At 40.3% G+C, this 23,538-nt stretch overlaps 1 protein-coding gene across 1 annotated transcript; it reads right to left on the bottom strand.

Annotated features, from left to right (window-relative positions):
- Positions 1 to 11,832: 11,832 nt before the first annotated feature.
- LOC140962600 (uncharacterized) lies at positions 11,833 to 21,595 on the bottom strand. The gene is made up of 4 exons (XM_073421552.1): positions 20,650 to 21,595; positions 20,439 to 20,499; positions 19,856 to 20,285; positions 11,833 to 12,126 (listed from the first exon to the last, which is right to left on the bottom strand). Exons 1-4 carry the CDS (start codon positions 21,593 to 21,595, stop codon positions 11,833 to 11,835), a joined length of 1,731 nt encoding a protein of 576 aa, XP_073277653.1.
- Positions 21,596 to 23,538: the final 1,943 nt, after the last annotated feature.

Raw genomic sequence — 23,538 nt, 5'->3', positions numbered from 1 at the left:
ATTAAATAATAGAAATTATGCACATATCTACGCATATTGGTTTTTTGGGTACTACAACACTCCCCCCCTTAAATAAAATTTCGTCCTCAAAATTAGAACTCACCGAATAAATCTGGAAAGCGACTCTGCATCTCTGACTCTGACTCCCAACATCCTCATCGGAATGATTAAGCCACTTGACCTTCACTGATTTGATCACCTTGTTTCGAAGCTTCTTCTCCTTACGGTCTAAGATCTGCACTGGTCTCTCTTCATAAGACAAGTTCGGAGAAAATTGCAGCGGCTCAAAGTTCAACACATGAGAAGGGTTCGCTAAATACTTCTTCAACATCGACACATGGAACACATTGTGTACTTCGGCCAGATTCGACGGAAGAGCAACACGATATGCTAATGTCCCAACTCTGTCGAGGATCTCAAATGGTCCGATGAATCTCGGACTAAGCTTCTCCTTCTTTCCGAATCTCTTGACACCCTTCATCGGTGCTATCTTCACGAAAACATGGTCGCCAAGGCTAACTCTAGATCTCTCCTCCTCTGGTCGGCATAACTCTTCTGTCGACTCTGAGCAGTCCTCATCCTGTCACGGATTACGACTACTAGATTAGCAGTCAGCTGAACGATCTCTGGTCCTAACTCTGATCTCTTGCTTACTTCATCCCAATGAATAGGCCATCTACACTTCCTTCTGTACAGTGCTTCATAAGGAGCCATACCTATAGACGACTGAAAGCTGTTGTTATAGGTAAACTCCACTAATGGCAACTTCGATTCCCAGCTCCTTGAGAAATCGATGACACAAGCACGGAGAAGATCCTCCAAGATCTGAATAACTCTCTCTGATTGACCATCTGTCTGAGGGTGAAAAGCTGTGCTAAACAACAACTTCGTACCCATCACTAAATGCAGACTCTTCCAAAATGAGGAAGTGAATCTCGGATCTCTGTCAAAAACAATAGAGACTGGGATACCGTGCAATCGGACAATCTCATGGATATATAACTCGGCATACTGAATCATGGAGAAAGTCGTCTTAATAGGTAAGAAATGCGCAGACTTGGTAAAACGATCAAAAATCACCCATATAGCATTTGAACCTCTAGCCGACTTCGGTAAACCAACCACGAAATCCATGTTAATGTTCTCCCACTTCCACTCGGGAATGGGAAGTGGCTTGAGTAAGCCGGCTGGTCTCTGATGTTCAGCTTTCACAAGTTGACAAGTCAAACACTCAGATACAAATCTCCGGATCTCTCTCTTCATATCAGGCCACCAATATAACATCTGTAGATCCTTGTACATCTTCGTACTCCCAGGATGAATAGAGTACGGGGACATATGGGCCTCAACTAATATGTCTGTTCGAATAGAATCGCTGCTATGAACCCATATCCTATCTCGATAACGAACAATGCCATCACTCACTGTGTACAAAACACTGCCATCCGCCTCATCTCCCTGCCTCCACTTCGCCAACTGCTCATCAGATGACTGATCGCTGCGAATACGGTCTAATAATGAAGACTTAATCGTCAAGGTATATAGACGGAGAACTCTACCTCGAGAATAAATCTCTAGATCAAACCTCTGAATCTCACTCTGAAGAGGCCTCTGAACTGTCAAATGAGCCATCACTGCGACTTTCCGGCTCAAAGCATCCGCTACTACATTAGCTTTACCAGGATGGTAGCTAATATCACAGTCATAATCCTTGACTAACTCCAACCAACGCCTCTGACGCATATTCAACTCTTTCTGCGTAAAGAAGTACTTGAGGCTCTTGTGGTCGGTAAAGATCTGACACTTTTCTCCGTATAGATAATGCCTCCAAATCTTCAAGGTAAATACTATAGCAGCTAACTCAAGATCATGAGTAGGGTAGTTCTTCTCGTGGATCTTCAACTGACGAGAAGCATACGCTATTACTTTCGCATGCTGCATCAACACTGCGCCTAGATCGAGTTTCGAAGCATCTGTATACAATACGAAATCTCCGGGCCCAGAAGGCATGGACAAGATCGGCGCTGAAATAAGAGCTTGCTTCAAAGAATCGAAGCTCTTCTGGCACTCATCGCTCCACACGTACTTAGCATTCTTCTTAGTCAATGACGTGAGTGGAACTGCGATAGAAGAGAAACCCTGAATAAACTTCCGATAGTATCCTGCTAGACCAAGGAAACTACGGATCTCTGATGCACTCTGCGGCACCTCCCAATCTCTGACTGTCGCAACCTTCGCTGGGTCTACCTCAATGCCACTGCTAGATATGATGTGGCCTAGGAACGCCACTTTCTCCAACCAGAACTCGCACTTGCTGAACTTAGCGAACAACTTGTGCCTCTGCAATGTCTGCAATACTACGGTCAAATGCCTGCTGTGATCCTCTTGACTCTTTGAGTAGACGAGAATGTCGTCTATGAATACAATAACGAACTGATCCAGATACGGCTGAAATACACAATTCATGAGATCCATGAAGATCGCCGGCGCATTCGCCAGACCAAACGGCATTACAAAGAACTCGAAGTGCCCATAACGAGTCCTAAAAGCAGTCTTAAAAGTATCGGCGTCTTTCACCCTCAACTGGTGATATTCGGAACGCAGATCTATCTTGGAGAATACTGAGGCTCCCTGCAACTGATCAAACAAATCCTCGATCCTCGAAAGTGGGTATTTATTCTTCACCGTAACCTTGTTCAACTCCCGGTAGTCAATGCAAACCCTCATAGATCTGTCTTTCTTCTTCACGAATAAGACAGGCGCGCCCCATGGAGAGAAACTCGGGCGAATAAACTCCTTGTCAAGAAGCTCCTGAATCTGATTCTTGAACTCAACCATCTCCGGGGCCGNCGAGACGTCATCGGGAAAAACGTCTAAAAAGTCCCTGACAACTGGGACATCTGCAACTAACTGACTGGGTACCTCGGGAACAGATATAATAGTCGCAATGAATGCTCGACAACCCCTATGCATGAGCCTCCTAGCCTAAATACAAGATATCATGATAGGCAAATTAAAGTACATGTCATGCTCAAATAGGAACTGCTCCCTTCCAAGCAGTCGGACTAGAACAGATCTCCGCTGAAAATCAATAAGTACTCTATTCTAATGTAGCCAATCCATCCCAAGGATAATATCGAACTCTGGTATCGGCAGCACGATCAAATCCGCATAGACAAGATTTCCATGAATCTCGATGATATGAATCCACGTACGTAAGAAAAGCAAACACGATTATTCTAAAACCGCGCTCTCAATTCAATAACGTTAAAAAGGATTCGTGTTGTGTCCCGATCTTTTGAATCAAGTGTGTGCGTGATTTTCACCTCTAAACTATGTAAAGTTTAGCAATAAATAATCACAAAGAAGACAATCGAAACTATAACGAACCTTCAAAGAACAAGCCCTTGACAATACGCGTAAGAACGATCGACAAACGCCACAAAGTTAAAAACTTTGATAAGTTTGATTTTTGATTACAAAGCAAAAGCCTTGAAAGTTGAGAGAAAAATCTCAAAGTTTGATATTCAATCAATAATAATGTGTATTCTTCTCAAAATTTCGGCCAAAATATATTTGTAAAATTAAGAGAAAACAATATCTAGTTTCCTAAATAAATAAAACTCTAAAGAAGGAAAAAAATCTCGCAAAACCGCCTGGTACACGGACCCCGTGTAGACGTCCGGAGCTAGGTCCGTGTAGGCACTGTGAGGTACACGGACCTCGTGTACAGGTCCGTGCTAGGGTCCGTGTACACTCTAGATTTCTTCATTCTCGGTCGTAATGGACACGGACCCCGTGTACAGGTCCGTGCTCAGGTCCGTGTAGCCTCGGTCGTTCAAAAGTCGCTTGAATCATGTTCTTTTGGCCCTCACACGTACACCCATGCATCACGAAGCCTTCCGCACTCTGGACCTCACTTGTAAGTCCTTCTGTTTTGCTCATAAGTCCATGTAGCGCTTCCTTGAACTTCTTCAGTCGTCCCCTCGTAATGGGTCCCTCCGGCAATTCTAAAGGAGCTTTCCTTGGAGCTTGACCATCCGTGTTCGCATCATCCTCCCCTTCTTGAAAAAGATTTGTCATCAAATCTCGCTCATCACCTACATCAAACATAGAAAGATCACTAACATTAAAAGTAGAACTGACGTTATACTCACCTGGTAGATCAAGTTTGTAGGCGTTGTCATTATTTCTCTCGAGGACTTGAAATGGTCCATCACCCCTCTGTAGTAGCTTTGAACGACGTTTCTCAGGGAACCTTTCCTTCCGCAAGTGTAGCCACACCCAATCTCCCTTCTCAAATTTCACCTTCTTCTTCCCTTTGTTGTCTTGCTTGGCATGCCGCTTGTTCAGCTTTTGTTGCCCCTTAAGGTGCTTTAGGGATTCATGATCCGTATGAATTACAAACTCCTTAGGCCTCAAGTAGTGCTGCCACGTTTCAAGAGTCCTCACAAGCGCATAGAGCTCCTTGTCATATGTTGGATAGTTCAGGGCAGCTCCATTAAGTTTCTCGCTAAAGTACGCCACCGGTCGACCTCCTTGCATCAAGACTCCACCAATATCTACACCTGAAGCATCACCTTCAATTTCAAAGGTATTAGCAAAATCAGGTAAAACAAGTAAAGGAGCATTATTTAAGTTTTGCTTAATAAGATTAAAAGACTTCTCTTGCTCCTCGTCCCAATGGAATGGAACGTTCGTCTTGATCACCGCCGTCACTGGTGCTGCCAGTGTGCTAAAATCTTTTACAAACCTCCTAAAGAAGCTTGCAAGACCATGAAAACTCCGAACTTGACCAATAGTAGTAGGCGTTGGCCAATCTTGAATGGCACTTACCTTGTCTTCATCCACTTGTATACCCTGTGAGCTTACCACAAAACCAAGGAAGACAAGTTTGCTTGTACAAAAATCACATTTCTTTAAGTTAGCATACAAATTTTCAGCCCTTAGTGTGATTAGTACAAGTCTCAAGTGATTAACATGCTCTTCTAGATTATTACTATACACAAGGAGGACATCAAAGTAAACCACAACAAATTTTCCTATGTGTGCACGCAAGACATGATTCATTAACCTCATAAAGGTGCTAGGAGCGTTAGTTAGGCCAAATGGCATTACCATCCACTCATATAACCCATACTTGGTTTTAAAAACAGTTTTCCACTCATCACCTTCCCTCATCCTAATTTGGTGATAACCACTCTTCAAGTCAATTTTACTAAAGACACTTGCACCTTGCAATTCATCTAACATATCATCTAGTCTAGGTATGGGATGCCTATACTTAATGGTTATGTTATTGATTGCCCTACAATCTACACACATACGCCATGATCCATCCTTCTTAGGAACAAGCAAAACAGGTACAGCACAAGGAAACATGGACTCACGCACAAAACCCCTATCTAACAACTCGCTTACCTGCCGTTGAAGCTCCTTGGTCACCTCCGGGTTGCTCCTATAAGTTGGACGATTTGGCATTGCACTCCCAGGCACGAAATCAATTTTGTGCTCGATTCCCCTCAATGGTGGTAAGCCTTGAGGTAACTCCTCCGGAAATACATCTTCAAATTCCTGCAAAAGTGAAACAACAATGCTCAGAAGGGTCCCGACTATATCTCTTGTGTTAAAGAGGATCTCTTTATAAAGAATCAACACAAATGGTTCATGTGTGTGCATTAATTGCTTCAACATTACTTTTTTTAGGCCATATATGATTTCTTTTTGGCCTCTTTCCTCTCATTTTCCTTCATCTCATTTTTCTTTTGTATGGCCGTCTCACTCTTTTGATCTCTCTTTTTTTTTCAGCCATTTCATTTTTATTCTCTATGGCCAACTCACTTTTTAGTTCACTCTTTTTTTCGGCCTCATCTCTCTTCTTTTTTTTCAAATGGTCCTCCAACACTTGCTTTGGGGACAAAGGAAGTAATACAATGGTTTCTTTCTTCAATACAAAGGAGCACCTATTCTTGAACCCATCATGTGTCACTCTACTATCAAATTGCCAAGGTCTACTCAACAAGATATGACATGCATGCATGGGTACCACATCACACAAGATCTCATTCACATGCTTCCCAATAGCAAAAGGCACTAGCACTTGATTTGTAACCTTCACCTCCGCACAATCATTCAACCATTGAAGCTTATATGGTTGAGGATGCTTTAATGTAGGTAAACCCAATTTTTCTACCATCTCAACACTTGCTACATTAGTACAACTCCCCCAATCTATGATGAGATTGCAAACCTTTTGATTTACGAAACACCTAGTATGGAACAAGTTCTCTCGTTGGTTAGTCTCCTCCTCCTTGACTTGGGCACTCATGATTCGCCTAGTCATTAGTGCTTCACCTACAATCACCTCATAACCCTCGTCAGGATCCTCTAATGCAGGCATCTCATCATAATCATCACCATCACTATGAGATTCATACTCACCATAGTCATTTAAAATCATTACCCTTTTATTAGGACATTCACTAGAAATATGACCTAACCCTTGACACCTAAAACATTTAATATCTCTAGATCGATTAGAAGGAGTTTCAGATTTACCTTGCACTCCTTGTTTAAGCACCTCTTGTTTGGTCTCAACCTTGGGCTTGGTCACCACATTATTCTCCTCACGCTTCACCACATTTGATCGCCACGAAGATGATGAACCACCGGTTTGATTGGTGCGGCCAACTCCTCGCCTCTTGAGTTGTTGCTCCACTTTTATGGCCATTTACACCTTCTCGTCTAGATCCAAGTAGTGCCTAAACTCCACTTGATCTTGAATTTCCCTGTTCCAACCACAAAGAAAACGAGCCATGGTCGCCTCACTATCCTCCTAAATATTGGTTCTAATCATGACTACTTCTATCTCTTTATAGTAGTCTTCAACACTCTTTACCCCTTGCCTCAAAGTTTGTAGCCTCTTAAACATCTCTCTATAGTAGTGATTGGGCACAAACCTCTTCCTCATGACCCTCTTCATCTCATCCCAAGTTTCAATGGGTCTCTCATTATACCTCCTCCTACTGGTCATTAATTGATCCCACCAAATGAGAGCATAGTATAGAAATTCAACCACCGCCAACCTAACCTTCTTTGGTTCGGAGTAGTGGTGACATTCAAACACGAACTCTACCCTCTTTTCCCATTCTAAGTATGCCTCCGGGTCAGACTTCCCATGGAAATATGGAATTTTCATCTTAATGATACCCATGTTACCATCTTCCCTATTCCCATCATACCTACACCGTACGGCTTCTCTTCTACCTCTATCAAATCCTCTACCTCTTCCATTCCTACCCCAATTTTCATTTTTGCTCTCCTCATCTCTTCCCAAATCATAATCTTCATCTTCTTCTTTCCTACCCAAATCTTTAGGCTTAGGTTTATCTCCACTAGTACTAACTTCAAGCCTATCCAACCGCTCATGTAATGGCTCCAACTCTACCTTCATCATCCTACTAAAATGTCCAAACAACGCCTCCATTTGGACCTTAGACAACCCCCGGTTCAAACTATCTCCTACCTCACTTTCCATTTAAATTTTTAGATTTGTACCTGCAAGAAAACGTTATTAGAAAACAATAATATTCCTCACCCAAATCCTCACGGTCACTCCAAAGAAAAGTCGCTCGTCACTCCTCTCTAGTTTTTTTTTTTTGCTCACAACAAATACTCACCGTTCACTCCAAAGAAAATTCACTCGCACTCAGGTATTTTAACTCAAATTTGATAGTATTCTCGAAGGTGTGCTCAAGCTTTGTATTTGTATATCAAACAATCAAGTTCAACTTGTGAACAAATGTGATCGACTCACTTAGACCGCGTAGACAAGCAATTTGAAGGTAAATATTTTTTTTTTGACTGTGTGAGGCACTTGTATATGAGTCACAAAAAAGAATAGAACAAAAGACCAAAAAGAAATAGTGGTGAATTTTTGGAATTTTTGTACTTTTTTTTCCTCCTTCCTCTACTAGGAATTCCGAAAATTCAAGGATAAATAAAAAAATAGTGCACAAAATTTCGTATATCACAGATTTACGAACGACGAAGAATGATAGAACAAAACAGGTATGAAAGCGGAACGTAAGAATAATTAGATCTGATAATAGAACGAAGGATAAACTTACTCGAATTCAATGAACCTAAGCTCTGATACCAAATGATATGAATCCACATACGTAAGAAAAGCAAACACGATTATTCTAAAACCGCGCCCTCAATTCAATAACGTTAAAAAGGATTCGAGTTGTGTCCCGATCTTTTGAATCAAGTGTGTGCGTGATTTTCACCTCTAAGCTATGAAAAGTTTAGCAACAAATAATCACAAAGAAAACAATCGAAACTATAACGAACCTTCAAAGAACACGTCTTTGACAATCCACGTAAGAACGATCGACAAACGCCACAAAGTTAAAAACTTTGATAAGTTTGATTTTTGTTTACAAAGCAAAAGCCTTGAAAGTTAAGAGAAAAATCTCAAAGTTTGATATTCAATCAATAATAATGTGTATTCTCCTCAAAATTTCGTCCAAAATATATTTGTATAATTAAGAGATAACAATATCTAGTTTCCTAAAGAAATAAAACTCTAAAATAAGAAAAAAATCTCGCAAAACCTCCTGGTACACGGACCTCGTTTTGACGTCCGGAGCTAGGTCCGTGTAGGCACTGTGAGATACACGGACCTCGTGTACAGGTCCGTGCTCGGGTCCATGTACACTCTGGATTTCTTCATTCTCGGCTGTAATGGACACGGACCCCGTGTACAGGTCCGTGCTCGGGTCCGTGTAGCCTCGGTCGTTCAAAAGTCGCTTGAATCATGTTTCTTCGGCCCTCACACGTATACCCATGCATCACGAAGCCTGCCGCACTCTGCACCTCACTTGTAAGTCTTTCGCTTTTGCTCATAAGTCCATGCAGCGCTTCCTTGAACTTCTTCATTCGTCCCCTCGTAATTGGTCCCTCCGGAAATTCTAAAAGATCCCATGCTTTCCTTGGAGCTTGACCATCCGTGTTCGCATCACTCGAGGTCTATGTCTCGGACTAGCTAGTCCCTGCCAGATCCTCGCCAGATGGAATAACCACAGAATACACCACATTCAATCCAATCGTCTTGACCTCGATGGGATTCGCAAAGGTCTCATATATGAATGAATGAGTGGCCCCTGAATCAATCAAGGCGTTCGTAGAAGCTCCGCCAATAAATATTCTTCCTGAAAGGTTGGAACATCAATCTAAACCAAATAATTTACCAGAATTAATCCTATAGACATGCAAAGGTCAAAGTTTTTCTAACTTAGATTCCCAAAACAACCCGAATAGAACATGCAATCTTATCACAATTTCTAAATTCAAATCTTATAACCCAATAAATCTAAACAATTAATCCCAAAACAATAAATTAAATATGCTAAAATTTTCCCAAATATAAACTTAAAGATTTAAGATACCTATGAAGAGCATAGTCCCTGGGTTCGCCTCCGCTGCATGGAGTGCAAACACTCTGCCCTGAGTAGGCAATGTCCCCTGAGGACAATCCCTCAGCAAATGGCCAGTACCGCTGTAATGCCCGGTTACTCGTACAAATGATTAGTAATACATTTATGTCATTATAGATAGTTATTTAGCTCATTATGTTTTACATATTGATTGATGTATCAATATTGAGATTTAACATGACTTTTATATTGTTCATGGTGTATTGAGAATGAAAATATGTCTAAATAATTATAGTAAGATGTGTAGGTAGAAGTAGTGTAATGAAGTTTGTAGGAAATGAGATGAAAATATGGTAGTTTGTAAGGGTTTTAGCATAATGATTTGAATACTGATCTAAATTGAATGAGGCTATAACCATTAGAAAGCTACGATATAATGCTACAACTTTCATATTTTGGGTTTTGTCCAAATCATTGTGGAACACAAGCCAAAAGTGCCCCAAAGTGTGTCGTGTATACCGTCATTCCTTTACCGACACATGTTAGGAGAATGGGTATAACTTTTTACTCAGACCTCCAAATGACCTGAAACTAGTTAGAGATTCAAGCCAAGACATAGAGCTACAACTTTCTTATTTATCACTTTTCCAGATTATGAACGAAAGAGACGTTTCTTATTTCTGAACATTTCCATCAGCTTCCTTCATCTCTTCTTCAGCAAAACATGAAAGAAATCAAGAAAACTTCCTCCCAAAGCTCCTTTCTTCCTTTCCTTCATCATTTTGAAGATAGATCTTAGTTCTCCATCACAAGAACATCATGGAGGTGTAAGTTTTCTTCTCTTTTAGTTGTTCTAGATATAGAGCAATGATTTTCATCTAGTTTATACAATAGTGACTGAATTAGTGGTATATTTGACAGTATAGGAGCGAGAAACTCCGTCTCAAACCAGTGTTCTTAAGCTAGGACTGTAAGTTGGCATCTTCTTGAAGTAATACATGAGTAATATTATGATTTCAAATACTTCCCATTGATTATTTCTATATGTACATTGTTAGTATCTTATTGATGAAAATATAGCACCATATTCCATTTTTATGTATTAAATATGTAAGAAACTCATGAATATTGATAATGGGTGCTATGTTATGAACATGAACATGAACATGAAAAGAAAATGATTGATTTTTACATGATATAGAGCTTGTTGACATCATGGGTGGTTTTAAGTCCACCAAATCTACTGGCCAATATATGTTCATGGGGCGTGGGGTTGCCAAAGGTTGCTCCCTGACGTCCAACACAGTAGTAGCTATATAATAAAGCAAGCACGGTAGTACAGGTCGACACATGAGGCTCAAGTACAAAAATGAACATGAATATATTTTATGATATGACATGGTTTAAAGATTCATTGTTAATCACGACTTGATATGTATACTCCTTCTACGCATATTGATACGTACAAGTGCCAACTTATTGAGTTTTATAAACTCACGTAGCGCATGTATTACAGGACCAGGTAGTGGAGAGACGTAGGATGTCGGTTCGCCAATTGATGCTTGTGACGTGCTTTACCTCGACAAGAACCGGGATATCTTATTGTATAGCTTCCGCATATGTATTGTAGTAAATTTTATGTCAGGGTTTGAAACAAGTTCCATGTTATGTATGATGATACAAAGTATATTTGTATATGAGAATATGTTTATAAGTGTGTATAAATAGTATTGCTTGAGTTTTTGGTTTATACAAAATATAGGGATATCATGCCAAAAATTTTTATAAACCGTCAAAGTGATGCCTCTTGTTTGATTTGCTTCATACAATAGTTATATCATTCAAACTTTATTTTGATTATGGTAATTATGCTAAGTATATAGTAAGGGTGTGACAACCGCCACATTTGAAACACTTCTCGGGACTACACGTCCCTGCTGCTGCTGCTGCCCTCTGCTCCTCGATGGGTAATGGAAAGGCCTCTTATGCTGCTGCTGCTAAGGAGGGCGGTGGGGCGCCTGAAATGGCCGCTTACCCTGGCGGTCATTCTCGATATCTCTTTGACCCTGCTCTGCAGTAAGAGCTCTAGAGACAACGACCTCATATGTCGTAGGGCCAGCAACCCTAACATCACGACGCAAGATCGGCCGCAATCCATCCATGAAGTGCCTAAGTCTGTCACCCTTGTCGTTCGCGATCAAGGTACAAAGTGACAACCCCTCTCGAACTTACGGATAAACTCCGTAACAGTCATGTCACCCTTTCTCAAGGTCATAAACCCTCTGGTCAACCTCGAACGCACGTCATCAGTAAAATACGTAGAGAAGAACACCTCTCTAAAGCGGGTCCAACTGAGTGTAGCTAGATCCAGAGCTACAGATGCGCCCTCCCACTATAGACGGGCGTCTCCTCCAAAAAGATAGGTCGCACAGCGGACCCTGTCAACATCCTCCAGCTCCATAACTCTGAAAGTAACCTCTAGGGACTTAATCCATCCCTCAGCAACCATGGGATCAGACGTCCCAGTGAACTCCTTCGGGTTCATCCTCATGAACCGCTCACATATAGCCTCGGGTCTAGGCGGCCTAGCTACCGCTGCAGCATTGTTCCCCGCGAACTGTGCGAAGAACTGAGTCATACCCGCCATCATCTGGGTATGCATATCAGGTGGCGGTGGACCTCTATCCTCATAACAGTTTTGAGTCTCATCAGCCTCGCTTTCAGCACCCCTCGGGCGGTCAATAACTCATCTAGGAGGCATACTGTACCATGTAAAATCCTTACGTAACCAACATGCAATATTTCTACTATTTTTCTTTAAATTTAAATATATATAATTGCTAAAACATAATCTTAACATAAAATATTTTTCATGAGAACATGCTGATAAAATATTTCATGAGAACATGCTGGTAAACTATTTCATGCTCAAAAATGTAATACGTGAAAGTAGGACTTACAGACTGAAGACGTGACTTCGTGAGCTTCTCGAGATCAGTAGTAAGCACAACCCTTTTACAAGAAACATCGCTCTGATACCAACTGTGACGGCCCGTATTTCGTATTCATAATTTTTCGGAATTATTAAAAATTTTCTCTTTAAATAAATAAACTTGCAACGTATAAAAACTTTCGTAAAATAACTCAACGGTTTAACATAAACATAGCAGAGGAAACTGAATAATATTTTAAACAATAACTTAAAATATAGAAAAGTTTTAAAAAGAGTTTGAACATAAAACTGAATAACTAAACGTGAGGTCCTCGGGTTCGTACTACCACCGATCCGAGCTAACTCGCTGGTCCCCGCCCTCAGCTTCTGCATCGTCAGTACCTACAACAATCAAGTCTAGTGAGTCTAAAGACTCAGCATGCATATATCGTGAATAACAAGTAAATATATCATAAAATCGCATGCAAAATAAAAATATCGTATCATAAAGCGTAACGTAAAAAAATCGTATCATGAGTAATTATAATTACTTGCATAACTGAACTGAACTGAAAGTAGTAAGTGAAATGTTTGCTCCGTAGAGCCCTGTCATAAAATAACGTGTAATAATTTTCTGTTGAGATTATGTTATACGCAAGTGGCCCCCTGAACTTCACTGAACTGAACTGACTGGTAATTGACGACCGGGTGAAATAATGTACGTTTGATCAGACTAATGCCACAGTATACGGTAAGTAGCCACCGGGATGAATTGAACTGAACCGGTAATTTACAACCGGGTGAAGTAATCCCATAAGCGTAAGGTGGCCCCAAGCAATATCACATAAATCTCAAAAATGAATATTTTACATTTTTGCAAGTAATATAATTATTATATTATTTTAATTTACCAATTGAGTTTGATCATTTCCACGCTCACTGTGATCTAATTCTAATATGAGACACATGAAAATAATCTCAACTTGACCAACATCTCATAATCAAACTAAAAACGAGACAATTACACCCAACAAACTTAGTATCTAACCATGACTCTGTACCAACCCGAACCAACATCGAACCATCATTTAGTCATGATTAAAATACACATAAAATACTGGAAAATATATACCAAGGGCTGTAATATACGAAAATTATGCATGGAGGCCAAAATCATGAAACGCTCTTTCGAGAGTCACTTTGGCACATTGCACCGTAAATTCGCGTACGACTTCTCAACTTAACCAAATCACAAACGGCCAAAAACATGACCTTTCTAACTCAATAAGATACTGTCCAGTCCAAGTCCATAGGCTAAAAGCCAACCAAGAACTCGTACGTGACCTCTGAACCGAAGCTCAAGCTGCTGTAAAATTCCAGCGGCAGCAGCTGTGCTTGCTTCGCTTTGATTACAAGGCTAATGGTCATTGGGGCTTGAAACACCGACCAGAACCTCTTACCAACATCCTAAGGTGTGGCTTGAACCATAACTAAGGGCCCTAGGGCAAACACAATCCAAGCAACCACCCAAAACAATCCAAAGCTTCACCCGAGAACACATATGCTGTACCGTGGAGAGTGTTGCTTGTTCTTGCTGTCATGTTTCATTCCAGTGGCCATATGATTGACAATGGCATGATCTAAACATCATTAGGTATTGTGTGAACCATGGCTAAGGGCTAGAAGCCAACCAAGATCCACCCCCAACCTCAAAACCGAAACTACTCACACAAAACAGAAATGAAAACCGAAGGGGCACTTGTCTTGTTTATTTTAAAAACCGATGAGACCATGAACCAAGCCATGAAAGGTCATCTTGCTCACGTCTTAGACATGCTAAGGAGAGGTTCTAACCAAGGCAACAGCCCCTAAGGCAGCCAAGGTCCGAACATATACCTTAGACAACAAACCAAGAAAATCGAGACTCAAATCTGCACTATGGAGAGTTGTTGTCCATTCAGTGTTGTTGGGGGGAAAGGGACTTAAAGCAATGGACTAACACCTTCCTAACACACTCTAAATCATGTCTAGATGAAGCCTTGGGTGCCTGCAAATCGAGCCAACCTCCTGAACCACCAAACAAGCCAAAACCGTGAGACATAAATGAAAGCCAAAAACATACTGCACAGAATTTTAGAAGGTTTCTTGACATGATTTCGGTTTCGTCATGGATCAAGCACATGTAATGGTTTAAAAATAGATATATAACTTGATTGAAGAGCAAAGAAATAATATAGACATGCCTTAAGTTGTTTTTACAATGAACAACACAATACGTCGGATTGGGAGACACGGCAACGGAAATGAAGACACGTTGCTATTGTTGTTGTCTTGGCCAAGAATGGGAGCTGCCAAATCTCCTAATTTTCATGCTAGGGAGGATGAAGAAGGTGGTGAAGGGTTGTGGTCAAATAAGATGGTGCATGGGGGAGTAAAAGATGCCAAGTTGGGTGGGGGGGGGGGGGGAACATGCATGATGAATGGGTGGCTTTTGTTTTCTTGTTGGGAGAATTAAATGGTGTCAAGTTGAGATTGTGTGGAGTGAAATGACCGAGAGTTGTCTTTCCAAATTTGTGTAAGATTTGTTTAAGTTTTGCTAATTAGAATCCTAGGTTTGCTAAGCTTGATTAAAAGATTAATTAAGCACAATCTTGATGAATTAAGAAGCCTACAATTAAATTGGTGATTAATTAATTAAAGTAGACTTAAATCCACATGATTTCAACAAAATAAATTATTTCTTAGCTCGGAAATAAATTTAGGAAAATTTTTTGATCATAAAATTCATCTCCGATTTCCTATCTCCAGTCCGGTCTCGCGTATATATCTAAAAAGCTAAAATTTAAAATACGCGATTTAAAAATCCTTAAAAATTACTTAAATGATTTAAATGCAATTAAATCAACAATTTCATAAAATAATAACCATTTAAAATTAAATAATAGAAATTATGCACATATCTACGCATATTGGTTTTCCGGGTACTACACAACTAGCATGGGTATACAGATAAAGAAGTGTCAAAACAACAATTTCAAATATTATTAAAATCAAGACTGTTTATACATAGAGTTTCATTGTGAACACTCGGCCAACACTTGGCTCGACGTGCACCTATTCTAACAATCTCCCACTTGCACTAGAGCCAACTACCCATATGCTTCAAACCCATCGATTCGCGATGCTTCTCGAATAATGGTCCAGGTAAAGGCTTAGTTAGCGGATCAGCAACATTATCTACGGAGCCGACTTTGTCTTCCAATTTCAGTTCTCCACCCCCATAGACCAAGAACAAATTATTGGCCTTTCTCAAATACTTGAGGATGTCTTTCACAGCTTTGCATTGTGGAAGACCAGGGTTCGATTGATATCTATTCACTACACAGTGCGAAAGCCACGTCAGGACGTGTAGATATCATCCCATACGTTATGCTACCAATTGCAGATGCATAAGGAATGCTTGTCATCGCCGCTATCTCTGCATCAGTCTTGGGAGACATAGACTTGGATAGGGACACGCCATGACACATTGGTAGATATTCTTTTTTGGACTCATCCATCGAGAACCGCTTCACGATGGTATCAATATATGTGGTCTGGGTGAGACCAAGCTATCTTCTCGATCTATCTCTATAGATCTGTATTCCCAATACAAAAGATGTTTCACCCAAGTCTTGCATCGAGAACTTACTTACTAACCATATTTTAGTTGATTGCAACATTCCTACATCATTCCCAATGAGTAGAACATCATCAACATAAGGCACCAGGAATGTCACAGCACTCCCACTGACCTTCTTATACACACAGGGTTACTCAAGATTCTTAGTAAAACCAAACTCTTTGATTGTACTATCGAATCTGAGGTTCCAACTCCTAGATGCCTGCTTTAGATCATAAATAGATATCTGAAGTTTGCATACCATATGCTCACTTCCGATAGATGTAAACCCTTCGGGTTGAGACATGTAAATCTCTTCCTTAATATCCCCATTAAGAAAGGCTGTCTTCACATCCATCTGCCATATCTCATAGTCATACCATGCAGCTATGGCTAGCAATATCCTTATCGACGTGAACATTGCAACTGGAGAAAAGGTTTCCTCAAAGTCAACTCCTTGTCTTTGAGTAAATCTTTTTGCCACCAATCGCGCTTTGAAGGTCAATACCTTCCCATCCGCCCCAAGTTTCCTCTTGTAAATCCATTTACACCCGATGGGAACAGTTCCCTTAGGTGGATCCACTAGATTCCTTACTTGGTTTGAATGCATGGAATTCATCTCGGATTCCATTGCTTCAAGCCACTTGGATGAATCGGCATCAGATAACGCTTCCTTGAAGGTCCTTGGATCACATCCATGGATAGGCTCATCATGGCCCTCTTCAAGAAGCAGACCATACCTCATAGGTGGTCTCGAGACTCTCTCGGATCTTCTAGGAGCTTGTATCTCCTCTCTTGGCTCTTCTGGTGTGGGTTCTACAATTAAGGTGTCTCTCGAACCTCTTCGAGTTCTATCATCTCCCATTTTCTATCCAATAGAAATTCCTTTTCCAAAAAGGTTGCATTCTTAGAAACAAACACCTTTGTTTCTTGGGGATAATAGAAATAGTATCCAACTGAATTCCTTGGATATCCCACAAAGTAACATAAAATGGATCGACTATCCAATTTATCTCCCACTACCTGGTTCACATAAGCAGGACACCCCCATATTCTAAGATAATAATATTTGGGAGGCTTACCCATCCATATCTCATATGGAGTCTTATCAACTGCCTTTGAATGGACATTGTTCAACAACAGTGCCGCTGTCTCAAGCGCATATCCCAAAAAGGATGACAGCAACTCCGTGAACCCCATCATAGACTGAACCATGTCCATCAAAGTCCGGTTACGACGCTCCGAAACACCATTCAACTGTGGTGTAGCGGGAGGAGTCCACTGCGAGAGAATCCAATTCTCCCTAAGATACTCTTGGAACTCGGCACTCAAGTACTCACCACCTCGATCTGATCGAAGTGTCTTGATGCTTCGTCCCAACTGTTTCTCTACTTCACTTCTGAATTCTTTGAACCTTTCAAAGGCTTCAGACTTGTATTTCATCAAATACACATACCCATACCTTAAAAAGTCATCGGTAAAGGTGATGAAGTAGGCATGTCCATGCTTAGTGGTGATGCTAAGCGGACCGCACACATCGGTATGGATCAAATCCAATAACCTTTTGGCTCGCTCCACATGGCCCTTAAAGGGAATTTGGGTCATCTTTCCTTTTAGACAGGATTCACAAGTCGTGAGAGCATTAATATCAGACATATCAAACATGCCCTCTCCCACTAACTTGTTCATCTTTCTTAGGGAAATATGTCCTAATCGAGCATGCCATAATTGTGCCGAATTTAGAGTATCTTGTTTTCGCTTTTTTGTTGTTGTTATTGCTTGGACATTGTTTAGTGGAATATCTTTCAATTTTAAGTTGTAGAGATCGTTTTCAAGTTCTCCAGTACCAATCAAACATTCATTCTTGTAAATGTTGCAAACACCTTTGCTAAATAAACAAAATATCCATCTTTATCAAGCATATAGATGGAAATAATGTTTTTCACCAAATCGGGTCCAAACAAAATATCTCTTAAAATTAACTTAAAATCATTGTTCAAAATCAAGTAAACATCTCCAATAGCCTTGGCAGCAACTCTTGCTCCATTGCCCAGCCTCAAAAAGGTCTCACCTTCTCTTAGTCTCCTACTTCTTCCCATCACCTGCAACTCATTACAGAGATGTGAGCCACAGCCGTTATCTAATACCCAAGAAGTAGAGTTAATTTAAATATTTACTTCGATATAGAATATACCGTTTCCAGAACCCTTCTGGGCAAGATATTCTCTGCAATTACGCCTCCAATGTCCAGGCTTCTTGCAGTGATGACAAATATCAGCAGTCTTGTCAGCCTTCACTGGTATGGCTGCCACAACGGGACTCGAATCTTGCCTCTTCAAGGGCACGTTCTTCTTAGGACGTTGGAAAGAACGCTTCTTTCCCTTTCCAGGTGGACCAGTCTTCGTACCAGATGATGAGCCCACATAAAAAACCGACTTCTCTTTCTTGATGGTGGACTCAAAGGTAACAAGCATATTCACCAACTCCTCAAGGGTCGGCTCCATCTTGTTCTTATTGAAATTCACCACAAAAGGATCAAATGAGCTAGGCAGCATAAGAGCAACACGTCGGTGGTCAACTCCGAAGGCAACATCAGATCCATGCCAACGATCTTGTCCACGAGCCCAATCACCTTTAGGCCATGCTCATGGACCGAGGACCCATCTCGCATGCGCAAAGTGATCAGCTCCTTGACGGTAGCATGCCTAAGAGGACGTGTTTGCTCTCCAAAGAGCTCTTTGAGATGCAAATGAATGTCAGCACCACTCTTTGCATCCTCATTTGCTCATAAGTCCATGCAGCGCTTCCTTGAACTTCTTCAGTCGTCCTCTCGTAATTGGTCCCTCCGGCAATTCTAAAGGATCCCATGCTTTCCTTGGAGCTTGACCATCCGTGTTCGCATCATCCTGCCCTTCTTGAAAAGGATTTGTCCTCAAATCTCGCTCATCACCTACATCAAACAAAGAAATATCACTAACATTAAAAGTAGAACTGACGTTATACTCACCTGGTAGATCAAGTTTGTAGGCGTTGTCATTGATCCTCTCGAGGACTTGAAATGGTCCATCACCCCTCGGTAGTAGCTTTGAACGACGTTTCTCAGGGAACCTTTCCTTCCGCAAGTGTAGCCACACCCAATCTCCCTTCTCAAATATCACCTTCTTCTTCCCTTTGTTGACTTGCTTGGCATATTGCTCATTTCTCTCTCAATGTTGGCCTTGACCTCTTCATGCAACCCCCTAACAAATTCAGCCTTCTTTTAGCCGTCCATGTTCAACCTTTCACTCACAGGTAAAGACATCAAATCCAACGGAGTCAAAGGATTAAAACCATACACAATCTCAAATGGCAAATAATTAGAAGTAGAATGCATGCAGCGATTATAAGCAAACTCAACAAATGGCAAACAATCTTCTCAATTCTTTAAGTTCTTCTTAAGTATAGTATGCAAAAGTGTTCCTAAAGTCCTATTAACAACTTCAGTTTGCCCATCCGTTTCAGGATGACAAGTAGTAGAAAACAACAATTTTGTGCTAAGTTTAGCCCACAACGTTTTCCAAAAGTAACTTAAAAACTTAACATCACGGTCAGAAACAATAGTCCTAGGCATGCCATGCAACCTAACGACTTCTCTAAAGAACAAATCCGCAATGTGAGAGGCATCATCGATTTTGTGACAAGCAATAAAATGTGCCATCTTCGAAAATCTATCAACAACAACAAATATCAAATCCCTCCCCTTCTTAGTCCTAGGAAACCCCAAAACAAAGTCCATAGAAATATCAATCCAAGGTTCACTAGGGACGGGAAGTGTTGTATAACCAAAAGCTTTTCCAGTGGGTCTTCAATCAAAGTATCCTGCACACTAAACTCAACAATATCATCAATAGCATCAATTCTATAACAATCAGAAGATCCAACAGGATATTTCATACTACGAAAAACATTAAAAGTTACCTTCTCATCGTTCAACCTCAAATCTAACTCTCCTTTTTGCACATCTATGAGAGCTCTTCCAGTAGCTAAGAAAGGACGACCTAAAATAAGGGGGATCTCACGATCCTCCTCCATGTCTAGCACAACAAAGTCAACTGAAAATATAAATTTATCAACTTTAACCAAAACATCCTCTATCACCCCTCTAGGATATTTAATAGACCTATCAGCAAGTTGAAGGGAAATAGTGATTGGTTTAACTTCTTCAATCCCCAATTTCTCAAAACAAGAATAAGGCATAAGATTTATGCTAGCACTAAGATCACACAATGCCTTGTTAAAATTAGAATTACCTATGGTGCAAGGAATGGAGAAACTACCCGGATCCTTAAGTTTTGGAGGAAGTTTATTTTGCAAAATAGCTGAACACTCCTCAGAAAGCGTAACAGATTCAAAATCAACAAGTTACCTCTTTTTAGTCAAAATATCTTTCAAGAATTTAGCATAAGAAGGCATTTGATCCAAAGCCTCTGCAAAAGGAATATTTATGTGCAATTTCTTAAAAACTTCAAGAAATTTTGAAAATTGTTGATCAAATTGTAGTTGCCTTGCTCTTTGAGGAAAAAGAAGTGTATTAATGTCAATATTATCATTAGAATCAAATTCCTTACCTTTCTTACCTGTCTTCCGTGGAGGGGTGGTGTGAGTGTTCTGTTCCTTTGCATCTTCTGCCTTTGATTTCACTCCTCCATCATTCTTTTCCACATCTGTAGAATTCTGCTTCTTTGATTCCTCCTCCTCGGCCTTGATCACTGTACTCACTGCATTCACTCTTTTTGGATTTTTCTTAGTATCACTTGGTAGTGTTTCAAGGGGTCGATTAGCTAACTGATTGGCTATTTGACCCATTTGAGCATCCAACCTGCGTAAGATAGCATCATGATTTTGCAGTCTCGTCTCCATCCCCACAACATTTTTCATCATAAAATCCTCGTAAATTGATTTTTGATCTTCTTGCTTGAATCCTGGAGGTGCTACAAGTACAAATAATCCTTGTTGTCTCACTTGTTGAGGAATGGGCAGTGGAGGAATATGTGTTGGATTAAGGGAATTCTCTGTATTCTTCCAAGACAAATTAGGGTAATGCTTCCATCCTGGATTGTATGTGGAACTGTATGGATTGGATTGCTGCCTCCATTGATTTCCCACAAAATTCACTGCTTCTTCATCAAAAATGGGTTTTTCCTCCATGACTATTCCTTGGACTTGATTTGCTTGATTTGATTGTAGCTGAGAGAATTTATGGGCCAACCCATCAATCTTAGCAGTAAGTGCATTCAAGACATCCATTTCAAGAACTCCAGCCTTCTTTTCTCGTTTAATGTCCGGCCAACCTGCACTATTCTCGGCCATATTTGAAATTATTTCTTGTGCAACTCGTGGAGTCTTCCTGTATAAGCTACCCTTGGCTGCCGCATCTAGCATGGAACGCACGGAAGGATCAACTCCGTTATAGTAAATCTGAACTTGCTCAGATGAAGAGAAACCATGTTGAGGACACCTCCTCAACATCACGAAGCCTTCCGCACTCTCCACCTCACTTGTAAGTTCTTCTCTTTTGCTCATAAGTCCATGCAGCGCTTCTTTGAACTTCTTCAGTCGTCCCCTCGTAATTGGTCCCTCTGGCAATTCTAAAGGATCCCATGCTTTCCTTGTAGCTTGACCATCCGTGTTCGCATCACTTGGGATATCTTAGGTTATAACGTTATAAGGGATGTTAATCAAGGGTATTATAGGATGAATCGATATTAAGCTTGAAAATCTAAGAATTAGTAGGTGTGTTTGGAATTTTAAGGTTGAAATATGAAAGGTTGATTAACATTTTTGGTATAATATAAGGATAGTAATATGCGATAAGTGTGGTCATGCATTTTGAATATTGGGAATGATAGGAAAAGTTGAAATTCGAGGTTATAGAAAATGGAACTAGATCACTATGGGTCGTTTAAGTTGGGTTTCACGAACGAGAATTTAGAAGATAGATTTAAATGGGATTGAGGAGACATAAAGACACCCTAAGATTTATTATCAGAATAGCGTAGCAGAAGCGTGAACTTTTGGGATACTAGAACTAAGACTAACTTTGGGTATCAAGGATAAGCGAATTTCGGGGACGAAATTCAATTTCAGGGAGGAATAATTGTGACGTCCGAGAAACCAACTTACGTGAACCACATGCATGCAAAATTATTTTAATTGCTTAATTTATTTTAAATGCTAGCATTATGTTTATTATATGATTAAATATGTGATGACATGATTAAATGATAATATGATATGATTACATGAAATTGAAAGATTTTTACCCGAGTATCGGTGGTTAGCCGGGGACGGAGGACCGGAGACGTATAAGGTGTTAAAGATTTAAAAGCTAAATTTTATTTTAGTCAAGAAAATATTTATTTTAAATATTTTAAGAATTATTGTTTTTTAAGGTCAAATTTAAAATTAATTGGAGAGAGCAAGGAATTTTATGTATTTCATAAGAGGGTTTTTGAAAATATGTATTTTTAAATATTTTAAATTGAGGCCTAATGATTTTATTAATCTTAATGGATCTAATTAATTAATTTAAAATCTTGGCCTAATTAAGCCCATTAATTAGGTATGTAGGAAACTTTTTTTTAAATTATTTTTAAAAGAATCCTACACACACCTAAACCCTAAAAACACACACACACCTACACACACCAAAACCCACACACACAATTCACAAAATTTGAAAGAAAGTAGAAGGGAACGGCCGAAACTTCAAGGGCTTTTGCAAGGGGGAAGTTTTGATTTCTTTTGTTCATCCGTTCTTTGATTTTATTCATCGTTCTTCCTTCCAACAACGATCACCCGACTCCCGAGTATCCCAAGGTGGGTTTTTGGAGGGGTTTTGAAAAGAGAAAAGCGTAGAAAAAAATTAGAAATCGTCCTCCATTCGTCACCGACTTCCACCGCTACGGTATTCATATTTCGAGCGTTTTAAACGCAAAGGCATGTTTCCTAAATTTTTTTTAACATCATACAAATCATAATATGCTTGATTTAATTGTTTATACATGAAAAATATTGGATTTCTATTATTTTAAGACGGGATACGTATTTTTCAAAGTTTCAACGATTTTACGTTTATTTGAAAAACGTTTTGAATCCATCGGACACGCTGCCAATACATGATAAAATAGGAATAAAACTTGACCAAAACATGATAAATAATTGAGAAACACATGCTGGAAACCGTGGGACAAGAAGCATGAATGGCCGAAGGGTATTTGTGTCATTTGTGGTTCAAGGGTTCGATTACTATGCATGGGGTCTTGGGGCTCGACCAGGGCTGGGGGTTGGGTCCTAAGGGTCATGGTCTAGGTCTGAGTCGAGTCCTAGGGTGGCTAGGGTTCGAGGTAGGGGCTGGGGAACAGTCCACGTGAAGTGGGACTCTCTCCCATGCGCTGCGCAGCAACTGGTCGGGGAAAGGAAGGGGCTGCAGCGGGGCTAAGGGTGAGCTTGGTAGGTCCTATAGG

This window comes from Primulina huaijiensis, chromosome 17 (assembly GCF_012295235.1).
Source record: "Primulina huaijiensis isolate GDHJ02 chromosome 17, ASM1229523v2, whole genome shotgun sequence".
Classification (NCBI taxonomy): Eukaryota; Viridiplantae; Streptophyta; class Magnoliopsida; order Lamiales; family Gesneriaceae; genus Primulina; species Primulina huaijiensis.
The sequence above is the reverse complement of the archived record's forward strand: the minus strand, read 5'-3'. Positions and strand labels throughout refer to the sequence as shown.

Bases quoted from the DNA above. Each gene is read 5' to 3' on its own strand.
- LOC140962600 (XM_073421552.1), bottom strand. From the start codon at position 21,595: ATGAGCAAAAGAGAAGAACTTACAAGTGAGGTGGAGAGTGCGGAAGGC. The intron at 20,286-20,438 runs GTAACTTGTTGA...GTGTGATCTTAG, and splicing joins GATATTTTGACTAAAAAGAG to TGCTAGCATAAATCTTATGC. The intron at 12,127-19,855 runs GTTATACAACAC...AACTGTTATGAG, and splicing joins ACCCACTGGAAAAGCTTTTG to GATAGAGGTCCACCGCCACC.